Source organism: Alexandromys fortis, unplaced genomic scaffold, assembly GCF_014885135.2.
Source record: "Alexandromys fortis isolate MF-2015 unplaced genomic scaffold, M_Fortis_MF-2015_v1.1 scaffold_51, whole genome shotgun sequence".
In the NCBI taxonomy this organism is placed as follows: domain Eukaryota; kingdom Metazoa; phylum Chordata; class Mammalia; order Rodentia; family Cricetidae; genus Alexandromys; species Alexandromys fortis.
In genome coordinates, this window is record NW_026067925.1 from 7,440,505 (window position 1) to 7,457,092 (window position 16,588).

The following is a 16,588-nucleotide window of genomic DNA, read 5'->3' on the forward strand; positions in this document are numbered from 1 at the left end:
TGTGTGTGCGTGCATGTGTGCGTGTGTGCGTGCACGCTCGCCTCAGGTTGATATCTGTGTCTTCCTTCATTCTTCACTTTAGATTTTGAGATAGGGTCTCATTGAATCTGGAGGTGATCAGTTTGGCTAGACTAGCTGGCCAGCGAGCCCCAGGAATCCTCCTGTCTCCACCTCCCAAGAGTAGTCTCACTGGGTTTTATACATGGCTTTCGAGGATCAACATTAACGCTCAAACCCTGAGACAAAGCTGTGCTCTGACTTCCACACGTGTGCCTTTGCACTCACCCACCCATTCCACTAATGGTAAAAAGTAAAAAAAAAAAATGTTTTAAAAGCAAGCAAGCAGCCGGGCGGTGGTGGCGCATGCCTTTAATCCCAGCACTCGGGAGGCAGAGGCAGGCGGATCTCTGTGAGTTCGAGGCCAGCCTGGTCTACAAGAGCTAGTTCCAGGACAGGCTCCAAAACCACAGAGAAACCCTATCTCGAAAACAAACAAACAAACAAACAAAAAACAAAAACAACAACAACAAAAAAAAACCAAAAACAAAAAAAGCAAGCATTAATTGGAAAGGCTCTTTTCTTCTCCTTCAAATGGTGGAACTTTGCCACTGATGTTACTGATGTAATGAGCCTGTAAGGACTAGCATTTGCTACTGCTTTTTGTCTTCAGAGGACAGAAGGACCTGAAGGGGAAATAGTAAATTAACTTCAATGTTTCTATACAGTTGTTTTTTAATATTAAAAACGATGTTTTAAATAAAATTACACTACTTTCCCTCCTCCCTTTTTCCCCTCCAGCCCCTTCCATGTCCTCCTCCCATTCTCAAGCTGATAAATTCTTTTCTTTGTACACACACACACACACACACACACACACACACACACCACATTGCTGAGTCTCTTTCTGCTGTTTGTGTGTATATTTGGGGACTGACAACTCTGCAGTGGACAACCACTATTAGATGCTTGTCCCCAGGAGAGGCTAGTTCTCCCCGCAGTCATTAGTTGCCTGTAGTTCTCTGCCTAGGGGTGTGACTCCACAAAAATTTCTCCCTTCGATGTTAACATGTCCAATAATATTGCCTTTGTTCCAGGCTTGTTTATGTAGCCATTTCTAGGGGAGAAATGTTTCACAACAGGAGAAGTGTCTTGATATTTTGGCTCTTACAATCTTTCTGTCCCCCTCTTCCTAGGTGTTTCCTGAGCCATAGATGCAGGAGCTATGACGTAGATGTATCTATGGGTTCTGGGATCTCCACAATGCATTGGTCTCTGCATTGTGTCCAGTTGTGGTTTTCTGTGAGAGTCTCCATTCACTATAAAGAGAGTTTTTTTTGGGAGGGGTGCTGGCCACACTTATCCAGGAAAGGCTGCTAATGCCCAAAGAGGGTTCAAGGGCACAGGTCTTCAACTAGGTTTGTGGGTTTGCAGTTGGCAGAGGGTTGACAAACTATAGTTACTGTAGGTAGAGACTGCCCTTTCATGCCTGGCTGCCCAGACCTGAATAATCACACAGAAACTATTAGTTACAAAACCGCTTGATTGATAGTTTAGGCATATCCCTAGCTACCTTTTACATCTTAAATTAACCTATTTCTATCAGTCTGTGTATCACCACGAGGCTGTGGCCTACAAGTAAGGGTTCAGACATCCATCTCATCCAGCAACTACATGGCGCCTCCTTGACTCCGCCTACTCTCTTTATCTTTGTTCAGATTTCCCAACTGGCTTTGCTCTGCTAAGCTGAAACAGGTTCTTTATTAACCAATGGTAATAAAACATATTCACAGCATACAGAGGGGAATCCCACATGAAGTTACTTCCTGGTATTTGCTGGAGATTTGTTCTAGGGTTCTCTCCTCAACCCAGCCCTCATCTCATCACAATTCAAGATTGTTCAAGTTCCTTATATAGCACTTGTATATAACTTACGCATGTCCTCGTATGTACTCTCCAACATCTCTAGATTATTTAAATAGCTAATAGAATATAAATGCTGTGCAATTAGTTATTATACTGAGTTGTTTACAGAATACCGACAAACATCAAAGTGCTTATGTTGTTAGCATATTTTCTATCTGTGGTTGGTTGACACTGCGGACATAAACCTTCAAATATGGAAGTCTGACTTTACATTAAGTCCTACTATGTGTGAACCTCGCTTTTGACCTGGTTATTATTAACGTATGTGCTCCATGTATGCAAGTGCACGTTTGTGTGAGGATTGTAAAGGCTCACTGGCATGGAACTTGTCTAGCAAACCAGCGAGCCCCAGGGAGCTCTCTGACTTTGCCTCCCTTCTGCAGAGATTCCAAGTGTCTATGGTTGTCCTAGCTTTTTATATGCATTCTGGGGAACTGAACGCAAGCCCTCACGTTTGCATGGCACTACTCTGTCTACAGAGCTAGCTCCCCAGGCCCATTATTGAAACTATATTTATTCCCGAGTAAGATGTACCAAGCATACGACTGGTTGTTATAAATATTAATTGGTACATAACTTTTTTTTATTCTAAGCCCTGAATTGTAGAATTAATTGGAAAGCTTACATTGGGGACCATTTAATCACTTCTGTCCTTTTTTAACCACTCTATAGTCTGTCTTCTGTCTTTTCTTTTCTGAATGGTAGGGTTAATTCTCAACATCTTCATAAAACTCTCTGGTTACTTCAACAGTCCTGGGTGTGTGTTGTGGTACATGTTTAACTCTGGATTCTTAAGCTGAATTTCACAAAGACCTTCCCCCAGGCTCTTTTCCCAAAGAGCGCCCTGCCAGACAGCCTGCATCTTGCTGTGGCACTTCAAGGGCTGCACTAGCACCACTGGGGCTGCCCCTTTCTTTGGCTTGAGCTCAGTTTCATTAACAAGCACGTTCACACTTCAACTGGAACATTTAAAATAACACCCGCACAATGTGTTTAGTGTTTGGTTAATTATTAAGTCTCCAAGCTTGAATTATTCAAGCAAAATTGATTGGGTTCAACCTTCTTCCTTCTCTTTGTGCTTAAAAAAAAAAATCTCTCCTCTACTCTCTAAATAATTTGGAAAGGTTTTTAATAAGTTTCAATACTCTGGTCTGTGGGTGGTACCCATGTGCTAATAGAATAGGTAGAGAGGACAGACGGCTTGAATCTTTTGTTAAAAACTGTGTTTAGGGCTGGCGGGTGGCTCAGTGGGCAGAGTGTCGTTACCACCCTGTGTTCCATTCCAAGTCCTATAAAAATAGCATCTGCAATTCATACATTTCTATTATCAGTTAAACATTTAAAGAGAGCTGGCAGGTTTTACCTTCCTCTCTTAATTATTTTTAGACTTTAAAAAATTATACTTTAAGCTAGACAGTGGTGGTGCACGCCTTTAGTCCCAGCATTCAGGAGGCAGAAACAGGCGGCTCTCTGTGAGTTCAAGGCCAGTCTGGTCTATAACAGCTAGTAGTTCCAAGACAGGCTCCAAAGTTACAGAAAAACCCTGCCTTGAAAAAGCAAAAGCAAAAACAAAAATTGCACTTCATTTTATATGTGCATGCGCATGTGCATGCCACTGCAGGGGTGTGGAGGTCAGAGGTCAGTGAGTGAAAATTTGATTCCTTCTCTCTTCTTCTTCTTCTTCTTCTTCTTCTTCTTCTTCTTCTTCTTCTTCTTCTTCTTCTTCTTCTTCTTCTTCTTCTTCTTCTTCTTCTCCTCCTTCTCCTCCTCCTCCTCCTCCTCCTCCTCCTCTTCTTCTCCTTCTCCTCCTCCTCCTCCTCCTCCTCCTCCTCCTCCTCCTCCTCCTCCTCCTCCTCCTCCTCTTCTTCTTCTTTGGTTTTTCAAGACAAGGTTTCTTTGTGTAGCTTTGGAGTCTGTCCTGGAATTTGTGCTGTAGACCAGGCTGGCTTTGAACTCACAGAGATCCGCCTGCCTCTGCCTCCCAAGTGCTGGGATTAAAGATGCGTGTCACCATTGCCGGGTGGATTCTCGACTTCTATCAGGTTGTCAGGCTTGGCAGCAGGTGCTTTTCTTGCTGAACCCTCTGGTCTGTGTGTGTTCTTCTTTATCACTTCCTCTTATGGGCGAATTGTTAAAAATGTGGTGTCTTCATCCTAAAAACTTGGTGGCTGAAGAACATGTCTGGACCTAAATAATTACAGAGAGTATAAAACTGTCCTTCACTATGAAACCCTTTCCTTAAAACATGTAAAAAAAAGTGTACACACCAATGACAATGACATAACACTAATGACTGATATCAAATAAGATTATCTAGTTTAGAATTACATTTCACGTTTACAGTTTCGTTACTTGTACAATTACAGAACAGACACATCTAAAGATGTCATGGCTGGGGACGATTAGCCTTTTGTCTGAACCTATTTAAATATCACTCATGTCAAGACACATTGAAAATAATGCTGTGCTTATTCATGCTAGGCAAGAATAGATTTGGAAAGCAGGAATTTCAGGAAAGAATCTCACTATTCTGTGAATCACGGCAACTTTACCTCAGCCATCATGTCTAGGCCTTCATTTCTAATTCTTCCTCTGTGTTTGCATTACTGAGATGTACAATGAATCATTACAAGCATTGCCATGGAAAATGGGTGTGGGGAAGGAATATAAAACAATCACGTTTTGGAAGACGATCACAGATGGCAGTGTGGCGGGAGGGGGGTAAACAGAAATGCTATGACCCAGTTTAGCTGGATCAAAAGTAGCATCTTCCACGAGCATTTTGGAGGGAAGTCTCTCTCAAAAACCAACAAACCCTGAAAGAGCTCCACAGGCAGCAGGTGCTTTTGCTGCATTGTGCTTCTGGGTTGCAGAGTGCCTGTGCGCATACCTGAAAGTGTGCTGACGGAGGGGAGGGGGCTGTTGGTTTGATGACAGTGGTGAACAGTCCCCGGTAGGCTGTAACCTTGCCTGAAGAATTATAGGCGTGATCTAGTATATTTCCGCAAGAGAAAACGCCAGGCTTCACATTGGGAAACTTTGGGGAATCAGAAATGGGAATCTTTCTCCTTTGAGATCACGTATGCACGACCCGGATGGTGGAGCAGAGCGGGCTCTTATTATCTTTTAAAGCCTGGGAAATGACACAAGTGATGTTAATTAGGAACCCAAGAAATAGGACTCCGGGGCGTGGGAAAGCCGAATGGGGGCAGGGTGGGCAGGTAAACAGTTTTCTTGGAGAGGTTGGAAGCCGAGGGTACCCGGGAAGGACGGGCAGCATCTCCGCAGACGTGGAAGGAGCCCGGTTGGGGATTGGTCCGCAGACACCTCGAGGACCCGGGACGGCGGCGAGGCAGCGTGGCGCAGTTCCCAGCCCGAGCCTCGCCGGGACATCCCGTCGCACACCGGAGTCCTCGGGGCTCCCGGTTCCCGTCGCTGCTGCAGCCGCAGCGCCACGAGAGAGGCCGACCCCCTCCCGCGGGTCCCCGGTTCGGCTGGGCCACAGCGCGCCGCTCGGCTCCGCGCGGACTCGGGGGGGGGGGGGGNGGGGGGGGGGGGGGCGGGGCGCGCCGCCATTTTGGATCCGGACGGTCCGCGAGCCTCCGCCTGCGCGCCGCGGCGCCGGGAGCGGCCTCGCGGAGCCCAGGGCGCGGGCGCGAGCGGCGCGGGAGGGCGGGCGGGCGGGGGAGGGAGGGAGAGAGGCTGGCAGAGGAGGAAGGGAGTGGTTGGGAACCGGGCTGCCGCAGCCTCCGGTCTCCTCAGCGGCGGCAGCGCCCCCCTCCTCCCGCGCCTCCGCCGCCGGCGTCCGTCAGGAAAGATGCCCTCAGCCCAGGGTTGTGAAGAAGGGACCCGAGCCGCCGCCCGAAGCGCCGCCACCTCGGCTGTCGCCCGCGTCCTTTGAATTCGTCAGCGCAGCCCCTCCGCCGAGGGGCGGCGGCGGGCGCGGGGCGCGAGCGGGAGTCCGGGCGCTGCTCCCAGCGGCACGGCGCGGCCCCACAGCGGCCTCCGGCATGGAGCCGGCTCGCGCGACCCAGTAGCCGCCGCCCCCGGAGCCCGGCGCGAGAGCCGCCCGCAGTCCGCCCGCCACATCCCGGCCGCGCCGCCGGCCAGGCCCCGGGAGAAGCCGGGAGGAAGATGACGCGTCCTCGCCGCAGTCGCCTGCAAGCAGGGCTCGCCGCAGAGCCCTAGGAGAGAAAGGGCTCGGGAGCGGAGACAGCCGCTCCGGGAGCTGCCCTCCCTGCCCGCGGAGGACTCGCCCAGGCGCTCTCCGAGTGGAGGTTGGGAGCATTTGCAGCAGAAATTTGGGCTTTCCCTCCCCCCTCCATACATTCTCTCCCTCCTCCTCCCCCTTTTCCAATTTTTCTTCTTCCCGGGAAGGGGATTGCCGATGCCGAGAGGACTTTATTCATTAATGATGCAACCGGATTCGTTTCAGGATTATGTTGCACGAATTGAATTTTGAATGAAGGAGTTTTTTTTTTTTTTTGAAAGAAGTGTTGACTCTTTAGTTCGTTGTACTTTTAATTATTATTTTATTTAAGCATACAATTTAATTGTATTATTCTCTTACAAATATTAAATCTATATTTTATGGAAACTTACCCTCAAGATATATATGTTTATGGGTGAAATCGAAGACGCTTCCGTTAAGTGAGGTGACTGGCGTGTTGGATGTTTAATTCAGCACCGGCATTGCATGACAGTTGTTGAAATAACAAGTGGTTTATTTTTTAAAACCACACCTTTAAAATTTTTAGGCTCAGATAGTGACAGTAGACATCGTAAGGGCAATTAAGAGAAAGCCAGCAGCAGCAATCGAAGCAGCCATGTCCGGAGAAGTGCGTTTGAGGCAGTTGGAGCAGTTTATTTTGGATGGGCCAGCGCAGACCAATGGGCAGTGCTTCAGTGTGGAGACTCTACTGGACATACTCATCTGTCTCTATGATGAATGCAATAATTCTCCGTTGAGAAGAGAGAAGAACATTCTTGAATATCTAGAATGGGGTAAGTTTTTTTTAAACTCTTAATATGTAGCTGGCATGAGCATTATTAATTATGATGAAGAAATATGCATATATACATAACAAAAGAACAAACGCCAGTTAGTTAAGACTTTTCTCCCCTAGTTTTGGTGACTTTTTGCCAGGAGTAAAGCTGTGTGTCTTTGTTGCCTTGGTGTGTGGCCTCGCTGTTTGTGGACTCCCTGCGTTTTCAGGCAGCGGTAAGAGCTTTAAAACAAATGCAGAGGTGGATTACTGAGCGCAGTTGTCTCGTGCATGGCAGTACAACAGCCATTCAGTGGGAAGGTATTTGTTGGTTGAAACATTCCTTCCTAGGCTTTGGAAATCGCTGGAGATGGGAGGAGATGTTGAAGTCTGCTTATTTTAGGACAGTAGGACTGTGGAGGTGGTGATCTGTGGGTTTAATTTCATCTCTATATAGCACAAGCAAGGGCAACTACTAAACACGGACTTTCCAAAAATTACTAGGTTCCTGAGATGAAATAATAAAAGTGTTTCGTGTGTGTGTGTGTGTGTGTGTGTGTGTGTGTGTGTGTGTGTGTATGTACAGACAGTAGTTGGAGAATTTTTGGAGGCAGCTCCATCTGTGTTAGATTTTACTCTAAACTGAACTTGCATTTACTGAGAGTTTGGGCTCCCAGTCTTCTAAGTGTAGATGTGACCCGGATGACCCGTAGTAGGACTGGATCAGTGATGCCAGCAAGTGCTGCATGTGACCTTCAAGCCAGAAGGCTTGGCTGAAGTGCTGTGCCTCTGATGTCACTCACTTGGATGAAGGAGTCGGCCATCTAGCAGTCCGTCATTGCCCAGCCTGGTAGTGAGTGGTACGGCAGCCCTGGAAGGATTTTGGCCATCTAGAATTGTGTGCTGTTGAAATACTTTTAGTTAGCTAAATCATTTTTATATTGAAGATCTTTGTGCCCAAGTAAAGCTTTATTTTCTGAAGTAAAAATTAAGTGCCCATTGTTGTTTTGGTTTTCAAATTAATTCAAAATTTGTCTCTTAGGTCAACCCCCAATTTAAGAATGACCACACAAAGCAATTTTAATCTCAATTTGCCAGTGTTTGAAGATTGATTGCTCGCAGCTTGATGTTGCAAGGTTAAAAAGATGTGTAAATGTGCATGGAATGATTTTACAAAACAGCTGGCCGGCATAGTGCTGCTAATGTAAGAAATCTTAACCGTTTTTTCAGGCAGCTTCTCTCTTGAGAGTAGGGACTTTGCTGTTGGTGCGGCTTTGTCTGCGGCTACCTGCCTTTTGATGTATAGGATCAGTACTTGAGGAAGCAGATGGAATTTTACACCCAGTGTTTCATAAACTTAGGAATTCTGTACTGTTTCTTTTTTGAAGACTTAAAAGGTTGGAATTTGAGTCCTTGAATTATGGCCCCTTAGTGATACTCTTCTAGTCTGTGATTATGATTGTCGTTTAATATCCTTTTCATTTGCAAAACAGTAGGAGAACTCTTTGTATGTCCCAGTGGCAAGTATAAGTTAAATAGTGTATAGAGAAAACTGTATATGCTGATTTCCTGTTATATAGTGGTTTTATGCCATGGGATATTTTGTCATGTTATTAAAATAACCTGTGTATCTTCCATTAAGTATCTTTTCTTGGATGTTGTTTTCTTATGTTTATGAACACTTTGTAAACACATACATATTTATACCAGAAAGTTAAACAAAAACCAAGTGTTTGCTGCATTCACTATAGTATTTTTTTTTTTTTGAGAGATGATCATAATATGTAGCTCAGGGTGGTCTTGAGATGCTATGTAACATTACTGGTATGCACCGCCATGTGCGGGTAATGCAGTGCTGGGGACTGAACCAAAGGCTTTATTCACGCTAGGCAAGCACTGAGTTCCAGCCCCAGTCCACATTCCCTGTATTCTTAGTAATAATTTCATGTCTTACCTTTTTAGTTGTCTGATATATAGTGTCATGAATCAGTCTCATAAACCATTACTGGAGTTTTAAGAAGTGGTTACTTTTATTATTTTAAATTATGTATGTATAGGTCTGTGTGTAGGTATGTGCTGTAAGTGTGAACTCTGGAGAAAGCCCCAGACATCTGATCATCCTCTTGGAGCCGGATGCTGGTGGTCGGGAGCTTCCTGACGTGGGTGCTGGGAATCAAACTCAGGTCCTCTAAGCCCTCTAAGCTACTGAACCATCTCTTCAAGAAAGTAGTTTAAAAATTTTTTAAAAATTATTTCATGTTTTTAGATTATAATTACATCATTTCCTCCTTTCTTTTCCTCCCTCAAACCCTTTCCTTTATACTTCTTATTCTCTTTCAAATTCATGTATTTCTAAATTCATAATTACAGCATGCTTAGTCTGCATAATGTTACTTCTATGTATGTTTTCAGGGCTGAACCTTTGGTTTTGGATAACCAATTGGTGTGCTCTTTCCTGGAGAAGAGATGATGGAATTTTTAAGGAATTGTTTTGTATAGTTTAGACTCGAAAGCCTCTGACATGTTCTTCCCTCCATAAGAATTAGAGTGGAGGTGTTTCAAAAGATGCGTCATATGTGGTTTCATTTACTGTCTTCAAGCTCTTGGGGATTTTAGATGAAGGATATAGTATCTTTTCACTAAAGTATTGCAACGAATCATTCCTTCTTCACTTATTAGTCTGTCACTACATTTTGGGAAATGTTCTATTTCATTCCTGTTGCAAAAAATGTGTAAGAATATCTAGATTATATAGGTTAGGTTTTAAGATTGTGAAGTGACTTTAATTTAATTTCTTAATGAATCATTAATTTTTGGGGATGAAAATTTACAGGAATATCATTAAAGTTAAATTTGACAATTTAAATTTATTTCAAGATGTCATCTTTGGTTTGATTTTAATAATTCAAAGTATTGTCTTTAACTCTTTAAAAGACACAGTAATTGAAATAGCATAATATAGTTGAATATTCCCTATTACTTGCTAAATATTTGTGTTTGGTATTTTCATTAATGGAAATACTACCTGGGCACTCCATATTTTTATAAGGGGATGATTGGTTACTTTTAAATATGTAGTCAAGAGCCTGTGTGTATTTCGCTTCCATCAGTTTCATTGATTCCTTGTAATGGTTCATTTCATCTCTGTAGTGGTACAGTTAATATTTTGTTATTAACAGTTCTCAGTAAGAAAACCGACTATTCCAAGTCAGGCATGCTGCTTTTCTTTTATAACATTTCTTGGTTTTGGTGCTGATGACTTGAAGGAGAAAAGTAGGAGCAGCAGAGAGGAAGAAGGATTAAGTTGGCGAATGCTAGCCCAAAAGGATAATAGCATCCTAAGGCCATAGGTCACTTCCGAGTTTAATAGTGTATATTATTTTCTAGTTACAGCCAGCAATATTTGAAAAGCTTTCTTTCCTTTGATTTTTATGTTGTTAAAAAGATATCTATTGTAGTCAGTAATATTTGAAAGCCTTCTTTGATTTTTTTAAGTTGTTTGAAAGATTATGGTTTCTATGTTTGTTTATGTAATAGTTTTGGTGTCAGTAGTAGGACTCTTAAGTTATAGCGGAGCTATAGAAGTAAAGTAGTCGTGACATTATAAACTAGCTTGTTAGTGATGACTAGTACATTTACTGCTCATTAAATTGGTTTCCCTCTGCTTTGAAATGGGAAATTTGAATATTAATAAATTTATTTAAAAGGACGTAGGATAGTATTACTCAGTACAGAAGGAACTGGCAGCTTTCTCTGTATGTGGATTACTTTTCTATGCTTTCTGATCCTGATTTTATAACATTCCATGTAAGTTTTCATTATATAACTGTCTTATAGCTTAATTCACATTTTATGCTAAACCCAGAGAATAATCTGATTATTAAACTTATTCCTAGGACAGGTCAACAGGTATTGTGTTATAAACATTTCCTTTTGTTAGAGTTGTTTTAAAGTTTAGTATCATTTTTTTCTTATGTGAGTTGGAATAGTGATGTCTTGATTGGAAGGAATTGAATTGTTTCTAGAATACTTTATTCTTTGTGTCTGCTTTTCCTCACTGTTAAGTTATTCTGTGTAGAATTGTTTATCACACAGAATTAAGATAATCATTGAATACAGATGATTAAATTTATTTTAAAATGTCTTCATTTGGGATCATTGTAAATGCATTGAAAATGTAAGTACGAAACACTTGCTTCCTTTACACTAGACATGTCCTAATCTGTTTTAAGAATGCATGTGGTTTAGCTGAGGCAGTGCTGACACCTGAGGAACACACTGGGAACATAGTAAGTGGTAGGAGTTGCTGTACCCTTCCCCCCTTCCTCCTTTCTCTCCTTCCCTTCTCCCTGAGGTAGTTACCAATAATATTGGTTACTGCGCCATCTTGAAGTATGGATTACTTGGTTAATAAGTGATTTAAAGCAATATTGCTTTGTGAGTGAAAACAGTATATCAAGATTAATATTTTAAGAATTTTAGAAGTACTTCATATGGAAACGTAAGGCATATCTTATTGTAGAGTTGTGAAAATAAATATGTAATATGTTGGAAATTTTATGAACTATCCCATAAATCTTAGGACGTGGTGGCTCTTCCCCAGTAAGCCCAGTCTATCCCATGGTAAAGAACTGAACTTGGTGCTCAAAGGATTTCTTGTCTGGTAGACTGAGGGCCAGGAAATTGTATGTAAAGCTTGTTCTTTTTTATCCTATTGGTTGTGATAGTTTCAAAAATCAAACCAACATTTAAAAGTTAGACTAAAATAGAAACAATCAAGTTCATTATACGCAGAAAGAGGAAATAATGTTATGTGAATCATGTATAATGTTTGTATCTTACTCTTACATCTTATAGAGTGAGACCAAAGGAGTTTGGAATGGTGTGTGATGAAGATATGTATGTTAGCTAATAATGAAAATATCAGAGGCATGTTTCCATTTTCAGAAAGTACATGTAGTAGATTCAGGACAACAAAGATAATTTAACGAAGGGGAATGTGCATAGGGACAAGATGTGGGAAAGGGAGATGGGAGAGGCAAAGGGGAGCTTGCGGGGAGAGGAATGAATGAGTGAGAAGGAGTGAGAGCGACTACATTGTGTTCCAGCATTGCTACTTCAGTCTGACTGAATGATTGGGTATTTTTAATTTAGAGGAATATACTGGATATAAGAATTAACCTCAATCTTTTGTATTTTTAAAAATGGTTATAGCCTCTTTTATTTTTCTTTTGTGGCAGTGATTAATTGCCTTTGATTGTCAGAAGCATATTAGCTTTTTGAACTTGAGGGATAATGATAGTAGTGTCTTGGCTAGTTTTTCCTATTCCAGGTGAATGCGTGAGAATTTGCCAGCTTTCTCATTTTTATCCCTTGTAGACTATCAGTGAAAATGATTTCGTGTTTTAAGTATTGAAGACTGTGAATTGCTCAGCTGTTTTTGCGGAGTCTGCCTAAGTTAAATTCTTTCTAAAATGATTTGTTATGAATGGCCTGTACTCTTAAGTATAAGCTATTCTAGAGTCAAGAATGAGTGTCCTTTGCTGTCATTGCATAGAAAACGCCCAGATGCAGGAATCTTTGTTTCTTCCCCATTGATGCTGCTCAGAGTTCCAGGGCTGCTCTTCTCTCAAGCTCCTCACACTTTGCTGGACAATTTTCATTCCTTTTATGGGGTAGTAGGTGAGAATGGCTAGCCTCCAGTTGATCAGCCTCTCATCTGGTGCTCCTGGATCTGCCACTGGGATAGAGCTGCATTGGTTTTCATCAGAACAGGAAGCACATGGACCTGGCTCCTCATTCTCAATATTCTGTTGAAATCTTCCTCGTGAACTATTTGCTTCTATTTTGGAATCAGGGCTTTTCCATCTGGTTTCTTCTCTAGTTTCAAAGTGTGTCTTATAAATGGGCTGTTACTAGGTACTCTCTCTCTCTCTCTCTGTGTATGAATGTGCACAGAGGCTTATAAGTTTGGAAAATTATTGCAGACACAACTTAAGTAAAATATTGCAGGTTATCCTTGAATTTACAAGGTTTATCAGATTATAGAATCGTCATTTTGAAGAATATCTGTGGGGTAAATGGCAATCAGTATTCTAATGCATATTCTTAGGGAAGTGTTGTTTCCTTTGTAAACTCCTTATTGGAGTTAGAGAGAAACTTGTGGTTTAGAAGGAGAATCTAACTTTGAGGAAGTTATATGTTACTTAGTGCCTGTAGTTTTAAATGTTTGTGTGTGAAAGCCATATGACCTGAGAGATAAAATTAATCGTGGTGGAGTAGTGATGCTGTTGAGTTACATCCATGGGCAGTATCCTGATGAACCTGTGATGTTTCTATGCCACCCTTGTTCTAATTTGAGCTTCCTCCCCCTGTAATGGCATTTTTACTATTTTAAATACAGAAATTCTCACTTTAATTTTATAGCTTCAGTTCCTTTCATTTGAACCTGTTACAAACTGTTTTGTGTCTGAAGAGATTTTGTTCATTACAGTGTTTAGGAAGAAAATGCCTTGAACTCATGCAGTTTCATAGTCCATTGTGTTTTATTTTTTCCCTAGGGTAACAGTGTTTTGGCTAAGTGGTTGGTTTCTGTCATCTCAATTGTGTGGGAACTTCTATTATTATGGATACTGGTGTATACGTTTTATGTGTCAGCATCTCTTTGTTTATATGTATTATAAAGAAAGCAGACAATCTCTCCTTTTAATAAAGGAGAAACCATGTATAACTGGTGTTATTTTGGCAGCATGTGAACAGTTAGAACATTGTGATTGCTGTAAAGTTTTATTCTGAGTTATATACCATGGCAGATAATAATACTAGAGGACAGTTCAACTTGATGGTTTAAAAACAAGTGAAGAGCTTTGGATTTAAACTGAATCCTTTAATTATTGGCTAGGTTATGTAGGCAAGTTGCTTAACCTCTTGAATCTATATATCAGCTCTAAAGAAATGGATATTATCACAATATTTACCAAAAGGCGAAAGCCAGTTTGGAAGTTTTTCTCGTGATTTAGAGTTTATTTTGTTGATTCAGTCCCACTTTGATTTTTTTTTTTTCATTTTTGATAAAGGGTCTCATGGAGTCCTTGAGCTTAATATGACCTTGCCTAAGTGCTAGGACTAGAGTTGTACATTATCATGTCTGGTTTCTGTGGTGCTGGGAATTGAACCCAGGGCCTTGTGTATGCTAGGCAAGCAATTTACCCACTGAGTTACATCCCTTGCTTCCATTCTTATTTTTAAATTTCCATTCTATTTAGCCTTAAAACGAAGGAACAACTAAAATGCCACTTTGGGGATTAAGTTCAAGTTAAGTGTATAGTGATACTAATGAAAGTATATAAATAAATTCACTTTATTGTCAATCATTTGTATCTTCTTGAAAATATCTTACTAAGTTATTGTTGTTACTTTTAAATTTTATTGTACGTGCATGCATGTTTTGCTTGTATGCATTTCTGTGCACTATGTACATGTCTGGCGCCCACAGAGTTCAGAGGAAGGCTTCAGACCCTCTAAAGTTATATTTATTGATGGTGTCTTTCTTTGCATGACTATGCAAACAGTCTTAGGCATTATTTTAGGATACTTTGCATTAGATGTTTTGTTCTTTTTAGCTAAGAAATTTGGGGGGTAAGTATTAAACTAATACACAGTCTTTCAACCACCAGTAACAGCTATTATGTAGTGACTAGTTACACTTTGTTTTTGTATTTTTGTGGCTCCAGTCTGCAAATTAGTGGTAGAGTTCTAAACCTCAACTCAGAAGCTTAAAAATTTTTATTGATGTGTTGTTCACATAGTACCTTTTATGGACTAAAATTATGCAGCACCCGCAGATTCATGTGGTCTTTCAGTAAGTATGAAGAAAATGAACACTTTCCACAAGTATTTCCTAAAGTGTATTTCAAGAGACATACTGAATATTCCAGATTCTGGGCTAATTGGATGTGTAAGGCCGGGGAATAGTGCTTTGATAGATGCCTTTTACAAAGCACGTTATCATAGAAAACGTTTCTAAACGTTTTGGACAGAAACCTTAACTTTGTTGTGTACAGTTGGCCCACATTATTTTAACTGTGGAACTATGAGAGGAACACTGACTGAATTTGGGACATTGTGGCCACATTAGGAAAATACAGGCAATGTCCAGAGTCTTTAAGCAGGTTATGTAAAAGCATATTAAAAAATTTACTCAGAGCACAAGCACAGGTGAGAGTTTGGCTCATTTATGTCGTCTGGAAACCAGTGTAGCCAGATTTAAGTTGGGATGGGATTCAGCCGTGGACAGGAGGCTCTCACCTGTGTTGGGAAATTCGTACATGCAGCTTCTGGTTTGCAGAGTTGTTTCTTCTAACATAGTGAATTTTTTGTTTTTGTTTTTTCTTTCTTTCTTTTTTTTTCAGTAAAGCATGGTCATGTTCTATTCACTGGTACAGAGAAACTGTAAAGTAGAACAAAGCTAATTGGATTTTATGAGAAGTTTGTAAAAGTGGTATAATTGTCCAGTGATAGCAAGAATCTTGCCCTTAAGTGTCAGCACTTACTAGGGGTGGCTAATACCCAAGTAAACCCATATATGGTGAAAAGCAGTCAGCCCTACTTAGAAAAAAATTCTTGCTTGGTGTGACTAAATCCTCATTTTGAAATTGCATCGTGAATTCCCTGTGGTTTTGTCCTGACCAAAAAGTACCATAAAGAGAGAGACATTTAAAAGCAGAATAAGAGCTCAGGTATATGGCGAACCTTGCATATTAATGTGGTTCCGGAAAGCATTCTATACGGCATGTTTACATCTTCTTAGCGTTTATGGTTAGAACTACAGTATTTGAAGATTAGCATAATTTCCTTTACTGACTTAAAAAAAAAACCTGCATTCCTTTGTAATGTGTCACTATTTCTGACAGATGCTAAGCTAACAGCTTCTTCCAGAATTGTGTTGTGGTAGTTGCTTGAAATTTTGACTGATGCGATCATTATATGGTTTCTTTTGCCTTGGCTACTGTGAGGTTGCACCGGTTAAGTGCTGGATGAGTTTATCCTAGGTTTATTCTGTTTCTGTGCACCTGGCTTGATTTATTTGTATTAAACTTGTAAATATGGATTTGTATATTCCAGGGTCTTACTGTTTGCACTTAGTTTTTCTTTCAAAAGCCTTTAACACATATGTGTCTTTACTTTGAAAATATGAGGTTCTTATACATCCCAGAATTTAATAAAACACGTGCAAATTTATACATGATTTTTAAAATTATGTTAACATGCTTAATATCCTTCAGTGACTATGGAAAGCTTCTCAGGATATCTTTATTTGAACTTATTACCATGGTACATACTTTTTCTTTCTTGTATTTTTGAGATATGGTCTTCCTCTATAATTGAGATTGGCCTTGACTTGTACTCCTTCTGTCTCCTGAGTGCTAAAATTACAGGTATATATACCCAGTCACCACTTTTATATACTTCTTATCTACAACATTATATATTTAACTTTAAAAATATTTTTTAAAAATTGAAATAACCACAATGTATAGAAAAATACAAGTATAGTATACTTTTTTATTCTGAACCCTGAGAATAATTTGTCTACTCATGTCTATTTCTTCCCAGTGTGTTTGTATATATATCTACATACTTTTATATAACTATAATGCAGCTGTTAAAATCAAGAAATT

The 16,588-nt window shown here is 40.7% G+C and overlaps 1 protein-coding gene across 8 annotated transcripts in view; it reads left to right on the forward strand.

Moving 5' to 3' along the window:
• Nucleotides 1-5,654: 5,654 nt before the first annotated feature.
• Nucleotides 5,655-16,588, forward strand: part of Cdc42bpa (CDC42 binding protein kinase alpha) — a 204,282-nt gene continuing 193,348 nt past the window's right edge. For 2 of the 8 annotated variants that reach the window (XM_050143075.1, XM_050143077.1), the window contains exon 1: nt 5,657-6,927. In XM_050143075.1, coding sequence (XP_049999032.1) covers nt 6,750-6,927 — 178 coding nt within the window. In that variant the 5' untranslated portion in view covers nt 5,657-6,749. Of the gene's footprint in view, nt 6,928-16,588 lie in introns of all 8 variants that reach the window. The other 6 variants (XM_050143069.1, XM_050143076.1, XM_050143070.1 and 3 more) reach the window with 4 other exon arrangements.